At 38.7% G+C, this 23,543-nt stretch overlaps 1 protein-coding gene across 1 annotated transcript in view; it reads left to right on the top strand.

Annotated features, from left to right (window-relative positions):
- CDS1 (CDP-diacylglycerol synthase 1) overlaps nucleotides 1-23,496 on the top strand; it is a 65,341-nt gene extending 41,845 nt beyond the window's left edge. Inside the window, exons 6-13 of the mRNA XM_032498864.1 lie at nucleotides 835-893; nucleotides 2,785-2,867; nucleotides 4,675-4,762; nucleotides 7,108-7,176; nucleotides 10,772-10,924; nucleotides 11,891-12,010; nucleotides 14,060-14,163; nucleotides 20,751-23,496. Coding sequence (XP_032354755.1) covers nucleotides 835-893; nucleotides 2,785-2,867; nucleotides 4,675-4,762; nucleotides 7,108-7,176; nucleotides 10,772-10,924; nucleotides 11,891-12,010; nucleotides 14,060-14,163; nucleotides 20,751-20,880 — 806 coding nt within the window. The 3' untranslated portion in view covers nucleotides 20,881-23,496. The remainder of the gene's footprint in view (nucleotides 1-834; nucleotides 894-2,784; nucleotides 2,868-4,674; nucleotides 4,763-7,107; nucleotides 7,177-10,771; nucleotides 10,925-11,890; nucleotides 12,011-14,059; nucleotides 14,164-20,750) is intronic.
- Nucleotides 23,497-23,543: the final 47 nt, after the last annotated feature.

The raw sequence follows: 23,543 nt of genomic DNA, 5'->3' as shown, positions 1-23,543 counted from the left end.
AAAAATAACAGAAACAAAATACTGTTTGTGATTCTTGAAATTATTAAGAGTATTATATTTTACTATAGTTATTATAACAAGGCTCTGAGAAACTTCAAATTATTCTTAACCCGAGTCTTGCTGATAACAGTTTATAGAACCGCATGACTCTCCTATACGTCAATAAAAATATATATATGCAAAAAAAAAAATGCATGACTCTTGAGGATCAGTTGGATCTAAAGGTTTGACTCTTTTGTAGTTCCATGATCCCCATTAAATTAGTAAAGCCGTTTGTGCATTTTTATTCATCTGTAAAATGGAGATAAAAATGGAGATAATAATAGGTACCTACATCATAGGAACATTGGAAGGATTAAATGAGTTCATATTTATAAAATGCTTAGACAAGAACCTGAAACATAGTAAGTATTCAATAGCTGTTAGCTGCCATAATAATTATTATTAAATTTTATATTATGTAGAGATTGAAACATTCTATACATACATTTGATGGATGGATATAGCAAATAAATTTTAGTTAACTGAAATTCAGGATAGGTTTTTCCATGTGCACACATTAGCAAAGGACTAATTAGCTTAATTAGTGCTGGGATGTTTATTGAATCTATGCTATGGAATATATTAGGCATTTTGGAGAACACAGGATCATTTCCTTCAAGAAACTTTTACTTAAAATGCTTAATATGAGAGTAGGAGAGATGGTGTATGAGTGAGTGGCTAGATGTGGTATAGAAATTTGGCTTACATGAACCCAGTGAGTCTTACACTTTGTAACAGATTACACAACAAATACATGTCTTGTTTTGTTTTGTTTTGTTTTTTCTTGAACAGGTTTCTGCATGTTTGTACTGAGCTTGGTGAAGAAACATTATCGTCTGCAGTTTTATATGGTGTGTATTAATCATTATTCTGTAGTCACTATATGTAATAAAAACCCTTACCTTTAAGTTTTTTCTGTAGTGAGAAGATATAATCTAATCTAGTTGTCTAAATGTGTGGGATATTTGAATCTTGGATGATTATTACATACAAAAGGTTGAAGTTGAAAGTTTTTTGAGGATTTAAAAATTTTAACTGTTTCCAAAGTTTCCTAAAACCTTTTTCTTTGAATGTTCTCAAAGGCTATAAAATTAAAATCAAGTATTTGAATTCCCTAAATCTAGAGATTGCAAGTGTTTCCATAATCTCCAGAACAGTTAGTAAGTCATAGGGAAGCATCTGCCATATTTTTCTATGGAAAGTGTGCCTACCTGCTCTTAGCCTGGGCTTAGGGGGACAGAGCTGATATTTTCTTAGCAGCTATGGTTAGTCATCTGGTTGCTGAATTCTTTTCAGTCAAAGGTATTTCATTCAGTGTATAATTGAACATTGTTCAGTGTTTTATGACATTTATCACTGTACACGATGAACTTTTCTTCCTTAAAAGGAAGAAATGCAAAATGCAAAAATGCAAAAATGCCTTTAAAATGCAAAATGTAGTATTTAGATCTGGGAATTCATGGATTAGTTAGGCTTGTTTTGAATTTGGGGTACATTTCCTATCCTTTGTGCTTTGCTTTTCTCCATTAAGACATTCTGCTGAGCACCCTTACTGGGAAATTGTAGTATTCTTACATCTCTAATTTCTGGGGATCTTGAGAGGAAAGAGTAAAATTACCAGTGAAAATCTAGAAACCGTCTCAGAAATAATAGACTCTGCTATGAAAATATAAATGGTTCCTATTGGAAAAAAAGTCATTTATGCATTTTGAAGCAACCAGGGTAAAAGAGAATTGGATCTTTTAAGCAGATGAAAATAAAACAACCAGTTTAATATATTTTTTGCTGAAATGGAAAATAGGTTTATTATGGAGATAATAATAGGTACCTACATCATAGGAATGTTGGGAAAATTAAATGAGTTCATACTTACAAAATGCTTAGACAAGAGCCTGAAACATAGTAAGTATTCAATAGCTGTTAGCTGCCATAATAATTATTATTAAATTTTATATTATGTAGAGATGAAACATTCTATACATACATTAAATAAATCAAAATCCAAAGAATATTGAAAGATCGTTTTATAAATTCCAATAAAAATTATGAGACTAGTACACAGAAACATTAGCTTTTTTAATTCACATTCTACTCTTACTGATGATGCTGAAATTCCCTGAAGTGGCCATCCCTCAGGCTAGATGGAATTGATGAAATACAGAGCCTTTGAAAATTTGAAATTGAATACTGTCATTGAACAGAGCTGTGAAGATCAACTTTCAAGTACGAAAAGATTGAGTTTAAGGGCAATTGATCCCTGCAGGTTTGAATCATTTGAAGTTAGAAGTCACTCTTTATGGGAAAATGTTACCATAGTGAACTCAGAGAAGAATCGTTTTTAGCATTTCCAATAACTGGAGAATACAGCCAGAGTAAAATTTTAGTTCCTATCTAAATGCCACAGCAACACCAAAAACTTCTCATTATAATTTAAATTTCATTATTCAAGATTATGGTTTAGTTTTTAATATGTGTTTTTAAGCTTCGTAGTGTATCTCAGTATTATTAGCATTCCATTTGTGTATAAACTAAGATTATTTTATTAAATGTTTTCATGTTTTTAAGGTTTTAGTAGGCACCAAAATAAATATGATTTACTAACGGCATTTATTTTGTATGACTTTATCGTATGAAATATGACCAGTAGTCATGCTAGAAATTCGGTTTTCAAAATTGCTGTTGCTTCCTGAGCTGCACTGACCGTCATGTTCACTAATTGTTGTGTTGTTGGGCTGTTAACAGTTCGCATGGACTCATGTCACTTTACTGATAACAGTTACTCAGTCACATCTTGTCATCCAAAATCTGTTTGAAGGCATGATATGGTAAGGGGACAGTATTATGCTGCTTTATCTTTATGTCGTAGCATGTTTAAAGCTCTTTTACATTGCATAGTGTCTTACAGAAGTTCTACTAAAATGTATTATTTGTTGTTGCTCAATTCCATGAAAATAGCTTACTAAGTTTTGCTTACTATTTGACAGTGGAAGACACTTTGTTAATAACCGGAAAACTTCCTTATTCAGGTTTCAAATAAGGTGCAGGAAGTCTTTATAAAAGCTTCAAACAATTAATTACATTTTCTGGTTTTACTACACCTTAATGTGACTTAAAAAAACCCCCAAAAAACAAAAGACTTGACTTTAAAAAAAAGCGTACTATTTACGTGGAATACAAAAAGAGCAGGAAAGTGTCCTTATCAGCAGACCGTGTGCTGGCAATGCATTTTCTCTAGGTAAAAGTTGGGGAAGTTCTGCTCTGCCTTTGTATAGGACTAGGTGTCCAGATTTCAGATATTTGGAGTTACTTGCTATATAAGCAGTGGGTTGCAGATTCAGAAAGCATTTTTATTAGTTCAAAATCAGCTAAAGTTATAAACATTGTTATTAGTTAAAAATAAGAGTGGAGAAAAATCTTAGGATTTTAAGAAATCTGACTGTATTTCCCCTACATTCTTTTAAAATCCATTAATTAAAATCTTTTACAGTTGATGGATTTAGTCAAAATAAATTTATTCCCTTGATAGGTTCATGTTTTTTTAACCAAGATATATATGGGTATGTAAACAATTAGAATCATTTTAAGACTGTCTTCCATATCCAAACTTTTAATTGATGGGTGGCAGTTACTGAAATTAGTAGCTTCTGTACAATTAGTAGGGTTGAATGCAACTATAGGCTCACATAGAATTAAAACTGATAATTTTACCTCATAAAGAATTTGTATTATGAGCTTGGTATAAGTTTATCAGCTTATACTCTGCCTAATCAAATGACCCATTTCCATTTTGAAAGGCTGCTTTTTAAAAATTCTTTATACTATTGTAACTTGTTCCTGTCCACTGGAAAAAAAAAAAGGACAACTTAAGAGCAGTGAGTTAAGTTTTATTTGAGGCCAAATGAGGACTATAGCCTGGGAGACAGGCTCTCAGACAGCTCTAAGGAGCTGCTCGGAAGAGGTAGAGTGGAAGGTCAGTATATATATGTGTGATTTTAGTGAAGGGGGTATGTGCAGTCATGCACATATTTTGGCAGAAGGTTGCTGCTATTCATGAGCAGCATGAGGAGCAGATGTCTTTGTTAGTGATTTTCGGAGACGATGCAAGAAATTGGGCTCATAAAAATCTTCCCCTGAAAAATACCTATCTGAAGGCCTGTTCTGCCATATTTTCCCAGAGCACCGAGTGCCTCATTCCTTTTGCCTGGAACTCCTTTCACGGTGTGTTGAAGTTCAGAGACTGCAGTGGCCAGTGACTTCATTCTTGTAGCCTTCACAGATGGCAAATGACAATTTCTAGTTGGCATTCCTCATAAAACTGGAATTTGAAAGTCCATAGCTATGGAAATTGATTATTATTTAATACTAAAATTAAGTTGATTATTTAATATTTTTATTAACAACATTCTTCTAGTACATTAGTTTATAGATTTTTGCTCTGCTTACTTGCTAAATGGGCAGATTTGGTTGATATTTATCATTTCTGTCAATGTTCTAGCACGTGTTATGTTCTGGAATAGGCTGCAGGGTGATCCAAAGGGTTATTGCATTGGTTCATCATGAGTCATAGCCTGTATAAATATTTGCCACTTAATCACATGGACTCTTTTCTGCTGCCTTTTTTTTCTTTTAAAGGTTCCTTGTTCCAATATCAAGTGTTATCTGCAATGACATAACTGCTTACCTTTTTGGATTTTTTTTTGGGAGAACTCCGTTAATTAAGGTAATGGAAAAATAATCTCGCGCAAGCCCCTACCGTAACCTGAAAGAGTCAGCCCTGGAGAAAATCCCTAACAGTTTGGTGCTGTAGCACGGTTTTGACTCTGAGGTGCTTGGATTTTCCTTAGCAGCCAGTGTACGGGGCAGGGAGCCGTATTTCCCAGTGACACTGTCTGGGTTCTTCATCAGATATTCTCTTGGCTCCTCCATCAGTCATCCTCTCCCATGAAGGCTCCTGTCATCTTTTTGCTGGTCTCTTTCCCAGGGCTGTCGTGTGTGCTTTACTCTGCTCCCCAACCACCCTCTCAAAAGGCCCTTCCTCGGCTCTGCTGTCCTCTCATTTATCTCCTCCTTCACCAAACTGTCGGTGAGCATGTATTATGCCGTCTTCACATACTCATGTCCGCTTGTGAGACTTTTACACCCAAATTTTTTTCAAAAAAAAAAAAAAATTGACGCCCTGCAATAAAACACTAACGATGCAAGTGATAAGGAAAGGTTAAGGTGTGGAACAGGAAAATACACATGAGCAGACTGTGTTGTTTTCCCGTCGGTTTGGTTGTTTACAGTCAGTAGAGGCCAAGAAGGAAATTAAGTCATTTACCTCGCTCCCATCTTGGGAAAGAGAGAAACAAAGCAAGTCCTCGTGGAAAAACACTTTTTTTTTTTTTCTAGAACTGATTTTCTTTAAAAAGAAAAGCTTTTCATGTTGGGGCTTTAGATAGGATTCCCTCAGTTCATCTACTGGGCAAAGTCTTTTGTAACATTCCCACAAATACAGTAATTGGCTATTTTGGTGTTATTATATGAAGGCATTTTTGGAGGGACTGAGACAGTTGTTCAGATAGGAAACCTGTTTGTTCAGAGTGATGGAAGGGTAGTTTATCCTCCCAGGGGAATGTGTGGACTGCTCGTCCTTCAAAAACACCTTTCTTAAATTCTTCCCCACATAGGAGTGCAGCACATGGCATCAGGCTGAGCTGTAGGGATACCGGCCTGAAAGCCAGACATTTTTTAAAAGTTTCTAAAGCTGCTTCAGCACAAGAGCAAGTTCATGATGAAGTAGTCAGGGCTTCCATGACAGCTGAGAAGTTATTGGCTGAGGAAGCCCTCAGAGCCCAGAAGAGAATCTCTCTGTCTGATTTTGAACATTAGGTTCTAGGGCATTACCAGGTTGGATTAGTTGTGTGACATACCCAGTTGTAATCAAGCGAGTTAACCCCTAAATCAGTATGATACGTGTCAATTTAATTTGATAAGCTATCTTTAAAATCATCAGCAGGCACTTCTGAATTCGAGTCAACTCCTACTTCATGATAAACATACTGAATCATCCTAGGAGATGGTGTATATCAGCCCCTTTTCTCTATGGCAGAATTGTCAGGAAAGGCTTTGCACTTTGCAAGCTTCAAGACAAGAGCTTGTGTGCTTTAGCATGTCACCCATTTCTAGCTGCAGAAACCTCCCTCTGACATTTCTTTGACTTCTGTCCCCCTGGATCCACTGGAAGGATTATCACAGAGGCTGTCCGTGATCTCCTGGTAACCAAAGCCCCATACAGAGCCTTTATCTTACAGAGCATCTCAGGCAGTTAGCACTGTGTCTACTTCTATATCTTTGCCTCCTGCCCCTGCTTCACCAAGTTCTAGACTTTCCTCCAGATTTCTCTCCCTGAATGAGCCATTGACGAATAAACAATAGCTGGAATCTGAAACAAACCCTGTCTATTCTTAGAAGCACAACATGTTTCTTTCTTCATGGAGACAGATGTATATTGTGACCAAAGGGAGGAGGATATATGCATACCCATGGGGCAAATACTGTGCCTGGGGCTGTGGGGGATGTTGTTACTTCAGAATGAGGTCTGCTGTAAGCATGGCATCTGGGAGTATATGGGAACCTGGGGCGCTGCAGTGTTCATGTTTTGTGATTTTATTTTTGATCAGTAGCAGGTCATCACAGACTATGTATACTTAGAATGAGCATATCTCATCCTTATTTCAATAACTGCACTATTGTGGGGCTTTATATAATCATGAAGACTATGGGACAATTATTTCAGCATAAATAGTCCTTTGAGTGAAAAAAATAAATTGAGGCTATTTACAGGAACAAATATTCACAGTGTGTCAAACGTCTGAGGGTCTAATATGTGCTAGACACTCCTAGAGATCTGCGCAAATAAATCAGGCTCGTGGACTGAAGGAAAAAGGGCTGCAGAGCCTATCTAATAAGAACAGTAAGGAGAGATGTACGAGGTATGGTGGGAATTCACTGAGCAGAGCCTGCATATATATCTGTGTATTTTGTGAGTGGTAACACATTCTAATTTTATTTGTCCTTTTTCAGTTGTCTCCTAAAAAGACTTGGGAAGGATTCATTGGCGGTTTCTTTTCCACTGTCGTGTTTGGATTCATCGTGAGTTTTACTAGGATTTTTATTTTATTTATACTTTGAAAAACAGAAGCGAGTTTATTAGTCTATTCTAAACCTAAAAGAAATAAACTCCAAAATGCAAATAACTTTAACTGAAACTCACTAAACAGAAGCTACGTGCACACCTCGGAGATATTGCAGTTTTGGATCCAGGTCACCTCTCTGTAGCGAGTGTTGCCATAAAGCAGGTCACACGAATGTTCTGGTTTCCCAGTGTGTATGAAAGTTTTGTTTATGTTATACTGTAGTCTGTTAACTGTGCAATGGCATTACATCTGAAAAAAAATGTACAGACCTTAATTTAAAAATACTTTACAGCTAAAAAGTGCTGATCATCATCTGAGCCTTCAGCAAGTCATAATCTTTTTACTGGTGGAGGCTCTTGCCTCCGTGTTGATGCTGCTGACTGGTCAGGGTTGTGGTTACTGAAGGTGGGGGTGGCTGTGGCAATTTCTTAAAATAGGACAGTGAAGTTTGCCACATGGATTGACTCTTCTGTAGCATGTAGTGTTGTTTGATAGCATTTTACCCACAGTAAAACTTCCTTCAGAACTGGAGTCAGTCTTCTCAAACCCTGCCACTGCTTTATCAGCTAATGTATGTCAGGTTCTAAATCCATTGTTGTCATTTCAGTAATCTTCACAGCATCTTCACCAGAGTGGAGTCCATCTCAAGAAGCCACTTCCTTTGCTCATCTATAGGTAGCAACTCCTTATCTGTGGAAGTTTTATCATGAGATTACAGAAATTCAGTCCCATCTTCAGACCCCACTTCTGATTCTAGTTCTCCTTCTGTTTCCACCACATCCGCAGTCACTTCCTGCACTGAAGTCTTGAATCCCTCAGAGTCATCCATGAGGGCTGGGATCAGCTTCTTCCAAACTCCTGCTAATGTTGTTATTTTGACCTCTTCCTGTGAATCACTAATGTTCTTAATGACATCTAGAACGGTGAATCCTTTCCAGATTTTCAATTGACTTCGCCCAGACCCATCAGAGAAGTCACTGTCTAGGGCAGCTGTAGCCTTATGAAATGTATCTCTTAAATAATAAGACTTGAAAGTGGAACTTTCTCCTTCATCTGTGGGCTGCAGAGTAGACGTGTTAGCAGGCACGGAAACATTCCTCTCGTTGCACATCTCCATCAGGGCTCATGTTTAGAGCTCTAGATTAGGCTTTGGCATAGGGAAATGTTGTGGCTGGTCTGAGCTTCTGCCCCGACCACTAAAACCTTCTCCGTATCAGCACTAAGACTGTTGGGCTTCCTTATCATTCGTGTGTTCACTGGAGCAGCACTTGTGATTTCCTTCAAGAACTTGCCTTTGCAGTCATAACTTCACTAACTGGTCCAGGAGGCCTAGCTTTCAGCCTGTCTCAGCTTTTAACATCTTAATCATTAAGCTTAGTTATTTCCACCTTTGGATTTAAAATGAGAGACATGTGACTCTTCCCTTCATTTGAACACTTTAGAAGCCAGTGTAGGATTATTCACTGGCCTGATCCTGCGGTGTGTCAGGGAACAGGGAGACCTGAGGAGAGGGTGAGGGACGGGAGGACGTGGCTGGTCAGTGGAGCAGTCAGAGTACGCACAACACGTACCGATTAAGTTTGTTATCTTACATGGGTGTGACAAATAGAGTAATAATGAAAATGTTTAAAATACTGTGCAAATTACCGAAATGTGGCACAGAGACACGAAGTGAACAAATGCTGTTGGAAAAATGGCCCTGATAGACTTATCTAAGGCAGAGTTGCCACAAACCTTCAATTTGTTAAAAACCAAACAAACAAAAAACAAAAAACACCCACAATATCTGTGAAATGCAATAAAGCAAAGTGCAATAAAATGAGGTCCGCTTGTATTCTATACCCCATCCAGCAGCGCTCATCCTGGCCCTGCACCAGAAACCCCCGGGGACCTTATACACCACCTACATCCCAGCCCTCTCCAGGCCAATTACCTTTCTCAGTTGATTCTAATGTACAACGAGTCTTGAGGCCTGCGGTTGTGCTATTGTTTGAGTAGTTTTTAACAGCTGTTCTGCCTTGTGGGGGACACAGGTGCTGGGACGGGTGGTGGCTTTGAGTAAAAGGAGAGAATGCAAATGATGTGCTGCTTGCCTTGGTGGGCGCTTACTGCTATAAGCCCAGCTTACAGAGAAAGCTGGTTAAAAATAATTGACGTTTACTTTTAGCTATGAATAATGGATATTGTTAATGTTTTAAAAATTAGTGTACAGTTAATGGAATTTAGGTTTTCATTCAAAGGTGTCTTGTGAGAATCAAAAAAAAAGTACAGAAAAATGGCTTAATCTAAGATAAATATACCCCCAAAAATTACTGTCAGGAAGTTTAATTTTTTAAGGATCTAGTCCCTGACAGTTCTAGAATATATTCTGTAGCCAAATATAGAGCAACATGGAGCTTTGAGAGGGAGCAAATATACAAATAAATGGAAATGAGCCAGATTCCTAAATGGGAAAACCACCGTAATTCGTCTATTTATCAGTTTAGTTCATTCTCAATGAAAATTCCAATAGAATTTTAAATATTATTTGTATTTATTTCATAGAGTATTGATGAGATAATAATTGATAAATAGAAAAATGAAAAAGTATCTGGGACCCGTCTAATGTTTTACATTATGTAGCAGGCATAATTAGAATATTATTAAGTTAAACAGTACCACCTGAATTTGGTATTATTAAAGACTAATTTAGAAATACTACAAGGACTGCAATATCATTGGAAGAAAATAAAGAGCTATAAGAATGTAATGCATGAAAAAATAATGAAGAGGGAAATTATATATATTTATAATAAGTGATTTTGAGGAAACTGGTTGTTTGGAAGCAAAATCAATTTACATCCATTTCTAGTGTCATAGTTGTACTTCCATTAATCATTCTTGAGCAGAATAATGGTGTGAACACCTGCAGAAGAAAGGGAATAAACTATTGTCTAGCAATTTAAATTTATTATAAGATATTTTGTTTTATATATTTTCTTCCATGGCTGAGAACAGCTAGTTTTTAAAATTGCAGTGATGCATCCAGGGAAAGATTAATTTAGTCAACATTTTCTGGGTTGGTTAAGAATAACAGTGTTTTTCACTGTGCTATTTTCTTAGTAATTTTAAATCACTGGTTATTTTTTAATTCATGAAATTATTATAACCTTTATGCAAGAAACTAAAGTCCTGCACTTTCTCATAGGTCTATAATTGTTACCTTCTGCTGACACTAAATATGTGTACTTAAAAAAAGTAACACTTTGCCATAATACTTGGCTAAATGTTCAAGTCAGCTTCTTTTTCTCTTTCCCCTTCCCTCTTTTTATTGTGGTCATACAGAGATTATAATCACACTGATTTCTGAGAACATTTTGTTTTCTAATGGCTTTTCAGAGTCTTTTATTGTGTCAGTTATGATCATTTAACTTTGAAAATACTTAACAGAATGTGAATGCAAGGAAAGTTTGGCATTCTTCTCTGGCCTTCCTGACATATATATATTTTAAATGTATGTATATATATATATTTTCATTCAGTGTTTCATGAATGCTTGCTTGGTCATCTAGGCTGCATACGTATTATCCAAATACCAGTACTTTGTCTGCCCGGTGGAGTACCGCAGTGATGTCAACTCCTTCGTTACAGAATGTGAACCCTCAGAACTTTTCCAGCTTCAGAGTTACTCACTTCCTCCCTTTCTGAAGGCAGTGTTGAGACGGGTAAGATAACACTGTAGGGATCCTCTATCCCAGAGATTAAGCTTCATTTAAAAGCTTCATTTAAAAAGCAATCCCACTCCTGGGCATATATCCAGAGGGAACCCTAATTCAAAAAGACACACGCACTCCAGTAATCATAGCGGTGCTATATGCAATAGCCAAGACATGGAAACAACCTAAATGTCCATTGACAGATGACTGGATAAAAAAGTTGTGGTATATTTATACATATAATGGAATACTACTCTGCCACAAAAAGAATAAAATAATGCCATTTGCAGCAACATGGATGGACCTGGAGATTGTCATTCTAAGTGAAGTAAGCCAGAAAGAGAAAGAAAAATACCATATGATATCACTTACATGTGGCATCTAAAAGAAAAAAGAAGACACTAATGAACTCATCTACAAAACAGAAACAGACTCACAGACATAGTAAACAAACTTATGGTTACTGGGGGGAGAGGAGGGTGGGAAGAGATAAATTGGGAGTTTGAGATTTGCAGATATTAACTACTGTACCTATATAAAAACTAGATAAAAAACAAATTTCTTCTGTATAGCACAGGGAACTATATTCAATATCTTGTAATAACCTTCATTGAAAAAGAATATGAAAACAAATATATATATGTATATATATGACTGTGACATTATGCTGTACACTAGAAATTGATACATTGTAACTGACTATACTTCAATTTTTAAAAAAGAAAGTAGCCTGGCAGATTTTAGTGCAACAGGTGCTTACAGAGGGAATGGGGAGTGCTGGCTAAGCAGAGGATGGTAATAGGAGCTTACAACAAATATTTTTTTCCTATGATCCTGAAAGTTTGTGAAATTAACAAAAATATGGCATGTACTTTGAGTTATTGTTTTACATCATGGTTCTTAGTTTAGGTGGCATGCTCAAATTCAGTTTTGATGCTGTTAGCCCGAACCTTTCTCTTCTTTTTTCTTCTTTAGGAAACAGTGAGCTTGTATCCTTTCCAGATACACAGCATTGCTCTTTCCACGTTTGCGTCTTTGATTGGACCATTCGGAGGTTTCTTTGCCAGTGGATTCAAAAGAGCTTTCAAAATCAAGGTATGTGTTTAGATTCTTTGTTACATTACTTGAGAATGTAATATAGTTTGAATTTAGTTGTCTATTGGTCTCACACTTCAAGCCACTGGGCAAAAAACTTTTCCATCCTATTTGTCTCAGCCTCACAAAAATGATTCCTGGCTTATTTGAGTGTATTCTTCCTTGCTAGGTTTTGGTCATGCCATGTTAATACATTTGAACTGACATGTGTCACATAATGTTGGGACAAACACAAAATCTTGGTTCTTCAAGTGTTCATCCAAGAATCCAGCCATGCATTGTCTGAAGTCTAGTGTCCTGTCACAATCTCACTTGAAGGGACATGCAGGAGAGCTCTGGATATGTAACTCCCCATTCTGCTAGATCAGGGTTTGGAAACTCTTTCTGTAAAGGGCCAAATCATTAAGTAATAATGGCAGTATTGCAAACTACTCAACTCTGAACTCTGCCATTGTAGTTGGAGAGCCCCTCGGACAGTATGTCAGTGAGTGGGTATGGCTGGGTTTTAATAAAAGTTTATTTACAAAAAGCAGACAGCCAGCTGGGTTTGGTCTTTGGGACATAGTTTGTTGATCCTTGTTTCAGAAGCTTAAAATTTTCCCTGTGTTTTGTTGAAGTTAGGTTCTCACAAAGCAACATACATTTATCCAGTCATCTCAGCTCTCCTCACAGTGGCTTCACTAAGACCAAACGGTGCTCTGCTAGGAGTTAGAGCGTGGCCACTGCAGGTGGGGAGGTCAGGACAGGCCTCTCTGAGGAGGTAGAGTTTGAGCAGGGATCTGACAAAAGGAGAATGGGTCCTGCAGAGAAATTGAAGGAAGAGGGTTCCAGTGCGTGCAAAGGAGTAGGGGAGCTTAACTGCTGGAAGGGGAACAGGAGCAGTGTGGCTGCAGAGAGAGTGGGAGATCAGATACAGAGGGTTCGAGGCCAGATCACGCAGGGCCCGGAGGCCAGGGAAATAAAGACGTGAACTCAGTGAGCACTTGCAGTGGGGAAGACACTACGTTAGGTGGAATGCAGTACACACAACTGCACAAGATGTCCCTGTCCTCACGGCACTCACCCCCTCACATCCACAGAGAACCACACAAAGCTGCGATGACTAGAGTCCTGTAACGGCTCCAAATAACAGTGGGATTGAGTTACCATGGCTCTCTTGGGCTTGGGTTAGTAGAGAAGAGAAGGAAGAAAATGTGTTGGCAAAAATTAGCCAAAGAATTTTTCAATAATTTTTTTTAGACAGAGAAATGTTATGTTTAGAATGGTATTTTCTTTTAATGGCCTTCAGTGTAAGGTTTCTGGTTGAATGGTGAGACTTCTCTGTATGTTTGAAATGAAGGGGTAATTGCTGTTCCATTTTAGAGGTTTTTAGGTTGCCCGAGTAAACTAGAGGGCAATTAGTCACTTCCATTTCCTGAGCCCTGGACATGTGTCCATACAGGGTCAGTCTGCAGATGCTTCCTAACCGTCCCCTAACTATTTGGCCGTTTAATGGACTAACATGTCCCAAATGAACTATTTTAATTTTCTTTTTTACCCCAACACTTAAATATTTAACTACCGTAATAAATATTTTTTTATTTCAGAGTAAGAATTGTTAGGATAAACATGAGGTACAACCAGTAGTCCATCTGTCAACAACAAGAAAATAGCTCCCCACATAATTTCTGATTAAACAGAAGAGCAGGCTGTAGATTAGATTGGTAATAGCCAATAGCTTTTTTGATTTAGATAGTTTTCTTAACTAAAAAAAAAGTGCCTGATTTAATTAATATTTACTTAGTGTTATTTAAAAGCTGTGTGTCAGCTCAGTAATCATTCTAACAATGGGCACATATTCCAAAGATGGGGTTTTAATCTGTTGGACATGTTCAAATAAGTTTGTAGTCAGTGGGAAAATCCCTAATAAGTTTGTAGTTAGTGGGAAAATCCAGTAGTAAAGTATTTTTCTTCGAGTCCATGATGCCAAGGAGACATTTACAAATAGGAATCTTATAGCAGATTTTTTTTTGAAAGCTTACTAATGTGTGTGTGTGTTTTTTCCTGAAGGACTTTGCAAATACCATTCCTGGACATGGTGGGATAATGGACAGATTTGATTGTCAGTATTTGATGGCAACTTTTGTGCATGTGTACATCACAAGTTTTATAAGGTACTTTTCGATTTTTAAGAAATGATTTCTTTGAATTCTTGTTTCCATTGGCATTAGTTTGAATTAGTTACTTTTTCTGTCATGGGTAATCGGTAATATCAAAGGGAATGGCAGCTTCTGGAATTGTGTCACAACTGTAGTTAGATTATAATTATTTTCCAACTTAAAAACAGTACTAGTGTATATCATAGTTCTTAATAGGGCTGAGTTAAAATTCAGTTAATGTGGATGAATGGTACTGGCTTTGGAACATCAGGAGATTTGATGCCTCAACAGTGGACATTGCAGTGATAGTGAATACTAAGAGTTAAAAAAGAGGAGGACATAATGACTCCTCCAGTCCACCAGTTACTGCCTGAGTGCCTGTTACGAGTTGGGGAGTGTTCTGAGCATGGATATAGCAGAGACCATAACAAACCAAGTCCCTGTCCTCAAAGCTTATTTTCTTGTTGGGAATTTGGAGGGAGAAGCAGCAGGAGTGGACAGTAAACAGACAAATATAGCTTGTTCGGTGGTTATAAGAGCCATGGACAAAAATAAAGCAGGCCAGGGATGGGTGTGTGTGTGTGTGTATGTTGGGGGCGGGGGATGGAGAGGTGGGGAGGGGTGAGTGGAGGGTGTCGCTGTTTTATGCCGGGTGTTTTATTCCCATTATTAAACTTTAATGGTTTGGATCTGCTCTATAACGCCCGTTTGAGGGGTGAAAGCTAACCACATCAACCACGTGACGACTTTATTTGCCGTGGTCTCTACAGTGCCTGAGCCTGGAAAACAGGGACTTCCTTCAGGGTTACTTGGAGAGAAATTCGTATCTAAATGTCCCTAAATACGCATTTTAAATATATACCCATAGTAGTGTGAGCATTTTTGTATTAACTTTCATTTTTCTTCAGCAGTCTTGTTGGGAGTTTATTTCATAATCTTTTCAAAAGATCAAATTCTGACTTGTTAACTTTCTCTGTGTTGTTTTCTGTCCGATTGATGTCCATTCTCATCTCCCATTCTTTCTTTCTCTAGGTTCAATTTGCTGTTTCTTCTCCAGCTTCTTAAGATAAAGCTTAGATGATTGGTTTTCAGCCTTTTTTCTAATATATTCACCTAACACTATACATTTACTCTTAATTAGTGCTTTTTTTAAAAAATAATAGACTTTATTTTTTTAGAGCAGTTTTGGGTTCACAACAGAATTGAGCAGAAAATACAGAGTTCCCACATAGCCCTCCCCACCCACACATATATACTCCCCTACCCTCATCAGTGTGGCATATTTGGTACAATCAATGAACCAACATGGACACATTATTATCAACCAAAGTTCACAGTTTACATTAGGGTTCACTATTGATGTTGTACATTCTAGGACTTTGACAAATGCATAATGACATGTAGCCACCACTATAATACCAGACAGAATTATTTCATTGCCCTAAAAATCCCCTGTGCTCCATCTGTTCATCCCTCCCTCCCTCCCTCTCCCCAAACCTCTGGAAACCATGATCTTTTTATTGTTTCTGTAGCTGTGCCTTTTCCAGAATGTCATTTGGTTGGAAGTGTATTGTGTAGCCTTTTCAGACTGGCTTCTTTCATTTAGTAATATCTTCTACATTTTTTCCATGTCTTTCATGGCTTGATAGTTTTTTTTTTTAAACTGCACATATATTTTTTCATTTATATATATGTACTGTTCATTGTTTCTAAGAATGTTTAGAGCTTTAGCTTTTTAAACTTACATAGTTATCAAAGGAATAAAGCCAACCACAAAATAAGAATTAACTTAAAAAGATATATACATCCTGCTATTAACAGCAACATTATTTATAATGGCCAAGATATGGAAGCATCCTAAGTGCACGTCAACAGCTGAATAGATAATGAAGATGTATGTGTATATATGCACTAACACACACTTGCACATAAGAAAGAAGGATACTTTGCCATCTGCGGCCCTTCATTCACTTTTTTTTTTCCACTTCAAAACCCAGAGTTTTATAACTGGCATAAACATTTCCATTATATCAAAAACAACAAAATACCTAGAAATAAACCTAACCAAGGAGGTTACCTATACTCCGAAAGCCGAAATGACACAAAGAAATGGAAAGATTTCTTGTACTCTTGAACACTATCAAAATGGCTGTACTGCCCAAAGCAATCCACAGATCCAACGCAACCCCCATCAAAATACTCGCGACATTCTTCACAGAACTAGAACAAACAATTCCAAAATTTATAAGGAGCCACAAAATACCCCGAACAGCCAAAGCAATCTTTTGTAGGTCTTTTTTTTTTTTTTCCTTTTTCTTCTTTTTGTTCTCTTTTCTTACGGTTTGATGACTAGAGAAGTTCCTTTAACATTTGTTGTAAAGCTGGTTTGGTGGTGCTGAAATCTTTTAGTTTTTGTTTATCTGTGCAGCTTTTGATTTCTCCATCAAGTCTGGACGAGAGCCTTGCTGGATAGAGTATTCTTGGTTGTAAATTTTCCCTTTTCATCACTTGAAGCATGTCATGCCATTCCCTTCTGGCCTGTAGAGTTTCTGCTGAAAAATCAGCTGATAACCTATGGGAGTTCCCTTGTATGTTATTTGTTGCTTGTCTCTTGCTAATTTTAATATTTTCTCCTTATCCTTAATTGCTGTCAATTTGATGACTGTACCTTGGTGTGTTCCTCTTTGGGTTGACCCTGTGTGGTACTCTCTGCGCTTCCTGGACTTGGGGGACTGTTTCCTTTCCCAAGTTGGGGACGTTTTTGGTGATTATCCCTCCAAAAATGTTCTCAGGTCCTCTCTCTCTCTTCTCTTTCTGGGACCTCTATAATGCAAATGTTAGAGTGCTTCATGTTGTCCCAGAGTTCTCTTAAATTATCTTCATTTCTTTTCAATCTTTTTTCTTTTTTCTGTTTTGAAGTAGTGATTTCCCTAATCTGTCTTCTAGCTCATTGATCTGTTCTTCGGCCTTATTTAGTCTATTCTTGGTTCCTTCTAGTGTATTTGTTATTCATTTCAGTAATTTTGTTCTTCAACTCTGTTTGGGTATTCTTTATAATTTCCAACTCTTTGCTAAAAACTTTGCTCTGTGCATCTATACTCCTCATGAGTTCTCTGAACATCTTCACCATCATTACTTTAAACTCTTTCTCAGAAATTGCTTATCTCCTCTTCATTTATTTCTTCTTCTGGGATTTTATCTTGTGCCTTGGCCTGGGAGATATTCCTTTGCTGCCTCATGTCGTCTATCTTTCTGTGTGTTTGTGGGTTCCTTCCACAGGCTTTGGGATTGTTGTTTTCTTATTTCTAGTATCTGTCCCTGGTGGATGAGGCTGGAGTAGAGGCTTTGTGCAGGGTTCCTGGCAGGAGGAGCTGGTGCCTGCCCACTGCTGGGTGAGGCTAGGTCTTGGTGCTAATGATCCAATCAAGATGTCAGCCTCCAGGAAAGCTCATGTAGATGAACACTCCCAGAATGTCCACCACCAGCTTTTATGCCCCCTGAGTGAGCTGCAGCCATCCCCCATGTCCCCAGAAGACCCTCCAAATCCAGCAGGCAGGCCTGGCCCAGGTTCCTATGAGATCACTGTCTCTGCCCTTGGACCTAGTGCACATGAGTTTCCACGTACGCTTCTCAAGCGAATGGAGTCTCCCGTGGGGCTCCTGGTGCCAAGCCCCGCTGGCCAGATGTTCTAGGGTCTCCTCTTCCGAATGCTGGAACCTGAGCTCAGGAGCCTGAGGTGGGGCTTAGAGTTCTCACTCCTGTGGGAGGGCCTCTGTGACTTAAATCTTCAGCTCGTGGGTCGCCCACCCAGGGGTTATGGGGCCAATTATATCACGATCATGCCCCTCCTCCCGTCCTGCTGTGGTTCCCTCTTTGTTTCCAGTTGCAGGAGATTTTTTTGCTAGTTTCCAGTCTTTTTTTTTTTTTTTTTCAGTGGTTGTTTAGTATTCAGTTGTGGATTTGTTGTAGTCATGAGGAGAGGAGAGCTCATGGTCCCACCACTCCGCCGTCTTGACAGGAAATAAGTAGCACTTTTTAAGTACTCTTAAGTACTTTCATCCCACGGGTTGTATTTGTATTTTCACTATCCAGTTACAAATATTTTCTGATTTCCAGTATTCTGTCTTCTTTGACGTGGGATTATTTAGAAGTGTATTGATTAGTTTCCAAACAAATGGAGATTTTGTCATTCTCCTTCCTTTCCTGATTTTTGCTTTAATCCTACTATGGTCAGAAAACATACTATTTCAGTATTTAATATTTGTTGAGATTTGCTTTGTGCCCCAAGCATATTGTCTGCTCAGATAAACGTTCCAGGTGCACAGGAAACAAGTATGTGTTGTGAAGTTCCAGGATTAGTGTTGCATGTCAACTGGGTGAAGTTGAGCTGAATTTTCTGTACTGATTTTTTTGACGTGTTTTTCCCCTTTGCTTGTTCTATCAGTTATGAAGAGAGCTTCATCAGAATCTCCCAGTTTTTGCTTTATTTATGTTGAGGTTGTGTTAGGTGTACACACATTTAGGACTCTCGTGTCTCCCCGTTGAATCACTTCTAATGTCATTATGTAATGTCCATCTTTATATACTACTTGTAAAGCCTACTTTGTTGAATAGAAGACTAGCTGCATCTGCCTTCTTTTGGTTAGTGTTTGCAGAGTATTTCTTTGTCCTTTTACTTTTTTGCATTCCTTTTTCCTTCTATTTAAAGCGTGTTTCTCTTTTCTAACAAGCATATAGCTGGATTGTTTTTGTAACCCAATTGACAATCTTTGTCTTTTTAATTGGGGTATTTAATTCACTTGCATGTGATTTATTAACTGATACATTTCAGTCTTAGTAATTAGTGGTTAAATCCTTAGAACTCTTTATTTTCAGAAGATGGCAGCTTTCAGAGCACTAACTCAAACTTTTTTTTTTTTTTAGATCTGCTGTTCTCTCAGTAGGGAAAAGTCATGTTGAGCCATGTTGTCCTTCATCCAAAAGTTAACATTTAGACTATTAGAAATACCGTGCTTGAGCCAGTGGGCAACTCACTGGGAGCACCTGCTGACACAATTTTGCATTTAGCTGAACTTGCTAGAATAGTCTTCCTTTTCTCTGTGAGCCTCTGCTCTGGGTTTATGCTATGAAGTTGCTGAATCTTTTCAAGAAATGGAAGACAGGCTGTGTCCTGAGTTGGGTAGACTGTGGCTGTCAGAGACATATTGCCACAGTTTTTTTGGCAGATGAGTTGAGCCACGTGCATGAAGGTGACCCGTGGGACGGCTAATCCACGTTGTTGTGCAGTTTTTTAAATCAGAGATTTTCATTGTGATATCACTGCATAGCAGACATTTCTTTGTTGCTGGGTTTTCAATTTCTTATAATTCCATTTGAACTGAAGAGTTCATGTCATACATTTAATGACCCTGTAAATGTCTTAGAATTCTGGGCCATTTTCCATATATTACTTGTCTTGCTTTTTCCTATTGGGTTTTCCTACTCACTCTCCACCGAAAGTGAACCTACCCCGCTTTTCCTATTCAAATGGGTTGTAGAAATTGCAAAGAACAATACATATGTTAAAATCTGAACTAGGCTCATTCTGAATTTGACAAAAGAGCACTTAGTGGTGTAAGTACAGAAAGGTGATCTCCAGCTCATAAACGGTTGAGTTCCAGAGTCCAGAGGGTGGGAAACTGCAATCCCCCGACTGTAGTGGTGTCTCGGGAGGGAAAGATGTGCGGGGAGTCCTTCTCGGGACCTTTTCGACCTAGAGTGCACCATCGGAGGGTGCAGGCAGAAGGGCTGGGGAGGGATGTTGGAGGAGCTCACTGTGACGGAGCCGCGTGGGGAGAGGTCCCCGCCCGGGCTGGGCTGACTCCTGCTGGAGAGCCGTGTCACTGCCCGGTGGCTGCTTAGAGGCCAGCTGGGCTCATTTCATCCCCAGTGGGGCTTCTGGGGCAGGCCCTCCACTTCCCCTTCCTCCTTTCCGCTAGAGCAGATCCGCTTTTGTTTTGTTTCCTTGTTGGGGTTTACCTGTGACCTGCTTTGAACAAAGGCTGTTGTTCCCATTGGAGATCCTAGGTGGGGGCTTCAGTGCTGGTCTCAGGAACTTCGTGTCCTGCCTATTGAACATTTGTAGTTCCCAATGGTATTTTCCCAACAAAATAGTTTCAAAGAAATATAATTTTAAATTTTAGCTTCCATTGTCTGATATTTTCATGTTCTCTTTTGGTCCGTCTCGTCCACCAGGAACTTTGCTCTTCTTCTTACAGAATGGATTTTGTTTCTTGTCTGATCTCAGGATTTGTTTACGATCCTCACCTCTTCTGAGAATTGTTGTGGAACTTAGATCTGCATTCAGTACTTTGCTTCATGTCGGTCCTGTTTGTGCACTCTTCCCACATCCAGACTGTACGCCCCTCAATGCAGAGAGTTTTGGCTTGTTTTCTCCCTTTGACACTAAATTGGGCATTAAAATGAGCTCTGATGAACAGCTGTTTCAATTCCGTAAAGACTACTCTGCGTTTAAATGTGTGGTTTATTTTAAGTGACAAGTATATGCTTTCTTTAGCTCTCTTAAAATATCATGAACCTTGTCTTTTCTGCTCTGTTATCAGGGGTCCAAATCCTAGCAAACTGCTACAACAGTTGTTGGTGCTTCAACCAGAACAGCAGCTAAATATATATAAAACGCTGAAGACGCATCTCATTGAGAAAGGAATCCTGCAGCCCAGTTTGAAGGTATAACTGGCTCCAGAGAGGAAAGGACTGGCAATAAACAATTCTACAGAAAAGCACTGACAGATGAAATTTTGTAACTGTACAGAAAATGGTTGTAAAGTGCAATAGATTGGCATCTTACAGACATGAATGTTTCTTCTTTGAAATTACTGTGAATATTTAACACTTCCTTGATCTAAGTTATGAAATAAGTAGCAAATTGCCAGCAGAGTATCCTGTACTTTTTCTAAAGTCTATTTTCCGATGTTAACTTCCTTCCCCTTACTTGCTAGCTTTCATCACTTGAAAGACTTGTGTTTTAAAGAGTCGAACACTATGAGTAAAGTGAGGGTGTCTTAAGGTTGCACCTGGCATTTGGGCACCCTTTGCACAAATATTTACTTTTGTAGTTGGAGCTGCTCTTAATTTCAGCAGAATGTTTTAGGTAAGGCACAATAGGAAGTTAGTTTTCCTGCACTTCCTCCTCCTTCAGTCTGAAGTATTTTCTGAGGGGCTGAGCTGGATCCAAAAAAAAAAAGATTGTCCACTTTTCAAAGTTGTAAGTAATCATTTGTCAGGAAAAAACATTCCACTTTTAGGGAGGTTTGGAATTCAGGAGAGAGAGGCTGCAATTTCTCTTGTTTTTGGTTTGCTGGAAAGAGCAGACATCAAGACTCTACTTTGATAAAATTGTTTGGAAAAACACAAGCTTAGAAACTTCTCAAGAGAAACAAAGGCGAATTCTGCGACAAGGAGCTTCACGGTGCTCCTTCTCCACCGATGGTCTCAGCAGAGGACAGTCGTCAGGAGACAGCATGGGACCGTGGCACGGGAGCAGCCTACCTCTTGGTCGAGATCTCTGTTTGTTTCCCTGTGAACGGGTTTCCGTAAGTTCTGTAGCCACAAGCATTGAAGACCTGTATGTAGGGTAGTGAGCGGGGGTGGGGGCCCGTCCCTGGATGGGGCTCTGCCTGCTGTGTCCCTCCCTCCCGGTCCCATGATGCCCACTGGACACTCACCTGGGAGGCAGCAAGATCTGCCTGGAGACTCTCACTCCCAGACTAACTCCAAGCTAGCAGCACATTTTTATCGCATTCCTCTTTCACATCATGTCACAGAATCAGAGGACATCGACTGATTAATTTTTCTTCCAACAATGAAAACCAAGCAGATGTGATTCTCACCAGGAACAAAAAGCACACGAATGCCATACCTTCCCTTTGGTGACCAGGACACTGTCACCAGATGAGAAGACACTTCCTCTCAGTGGATGTAAATAAGCTGCCGCCACCGAGTGCTCCCTGCAGCCGCGTTCATTGTGTTGCACAGGTGGCACTAGAACCTTCAAAAACGGCCTACTGCTCCTTGGCTAAATGTTCAGAGACAAGACAGAGATATATTTTAAAGAATGTTTTGCTAATGAAAAGAGTAAATATTTTTGTTTGAATCAGAAACAGATTTCAATTATTTTCTATTTCTGTTCTACTGCTCTACCTAAAATAAAAAAAAAGTTGCAGCTGTGCCTGAGTTCACAGGTGCAGTCTCTGAGTAGCCGCCTCAGCAGGTGCACTGCGTGAGCCTGGCAGGCACAGGGGCACTCAGTCCGCGTATCGCCGCTGGGTGTGTTCCGTCAGCGTGGTTTCACACTAGTCCCTGAAGCCTAGAATTGGCATTGGAGATGCTATTACAGGAGGGAGGGAGTGCTTTGAAGATCATGCTAACTACAAGTCAGTTTTCAACACCTCTTTTTCCCCCTCTTTTTGCCTCATTAAAAGCTCCAAAGGTTGATCATAAAAGAATTTACTTACCAAAGTTTTAAAAAATGAATAATAGGAACTTACCTTGAAAACTTGGTGATTGGCACCTAAGAACTTCTTGGAAATACACAGTCCCTCTGCATTTTTCTTTACAGTGATTAGTAAGGCGCTGCAGAACAGAATTGAGAGCATTACTGAATACATGTATTATTATACAATTGATACTGTTATAAAGAAAATACAAAGCTAGAAATATTTGGGGTCACTGGAATAGCTATCCTCAAATATACTTTTAGAGTTGGGTGTACATTATTCTATATGTAAAAAAGTAAATTCTTAATCTTAACAGAGCTCTAAGGATTGACCTTTTTAGTATCCTTTTATAGCATGTATACTAAAATAGAATATATTTTAGCCAGAATACACTTTAGCAAAGATTGCCATAAAACTCGGACTTTGATCATTTTTATATTTGCACTGTGAAGAGAGTTTACACTCCAGTGTAGCAATGAGGTGGCAGAGGGATGAAGGACTTGGAACTTCCTTTACAGTCATGCAAAGTGTTCCCAGTTTGCTGTCAGGGGAGGCGCTCTAATGGTACCAACTGCTTAGTTCACGTTTCCTCAGTGCTTTTCCCCTTCGTGGTGCACATACATTTACTGTCTGAGAATAAAAAGACAACACCCACACTTTTTTCCCCCACTCATAGTATCTTTTCATTTGTAATTTGGTGTGAACAGATAGTATCACCCTGTTCAGTGGAAAAGAAAAAGAAACAGTGTATATATACCACATATGCGTGGGAGATAGCTTATGATACGTGTCAATCAGTTCTCTGAATCTTTTACTGAAACTGCAATAGGAAAATAAACGGAAATAAATCACATTTTGACTTTGTTGTGCCATTTTCTCATTAGAGAAGAAACAGTCATT

This window comes from Camelus ferus, chromosome 2 (genome assembly GCF_009834535.1).
Source record: "Camelus ferus isolate YT-003-E chromosome 2, BCGSAC_Cfer_1.0, whole genome shotgun sequence".
NCBI lineage: Eukaryota > Metazoa > Chordata > Mammalia > Artiodactyla > Camelidae > Camelus > Camelus ferus.
This window is presented reverse-complemented; position numbering and strand designations above follow the sequence as displayed.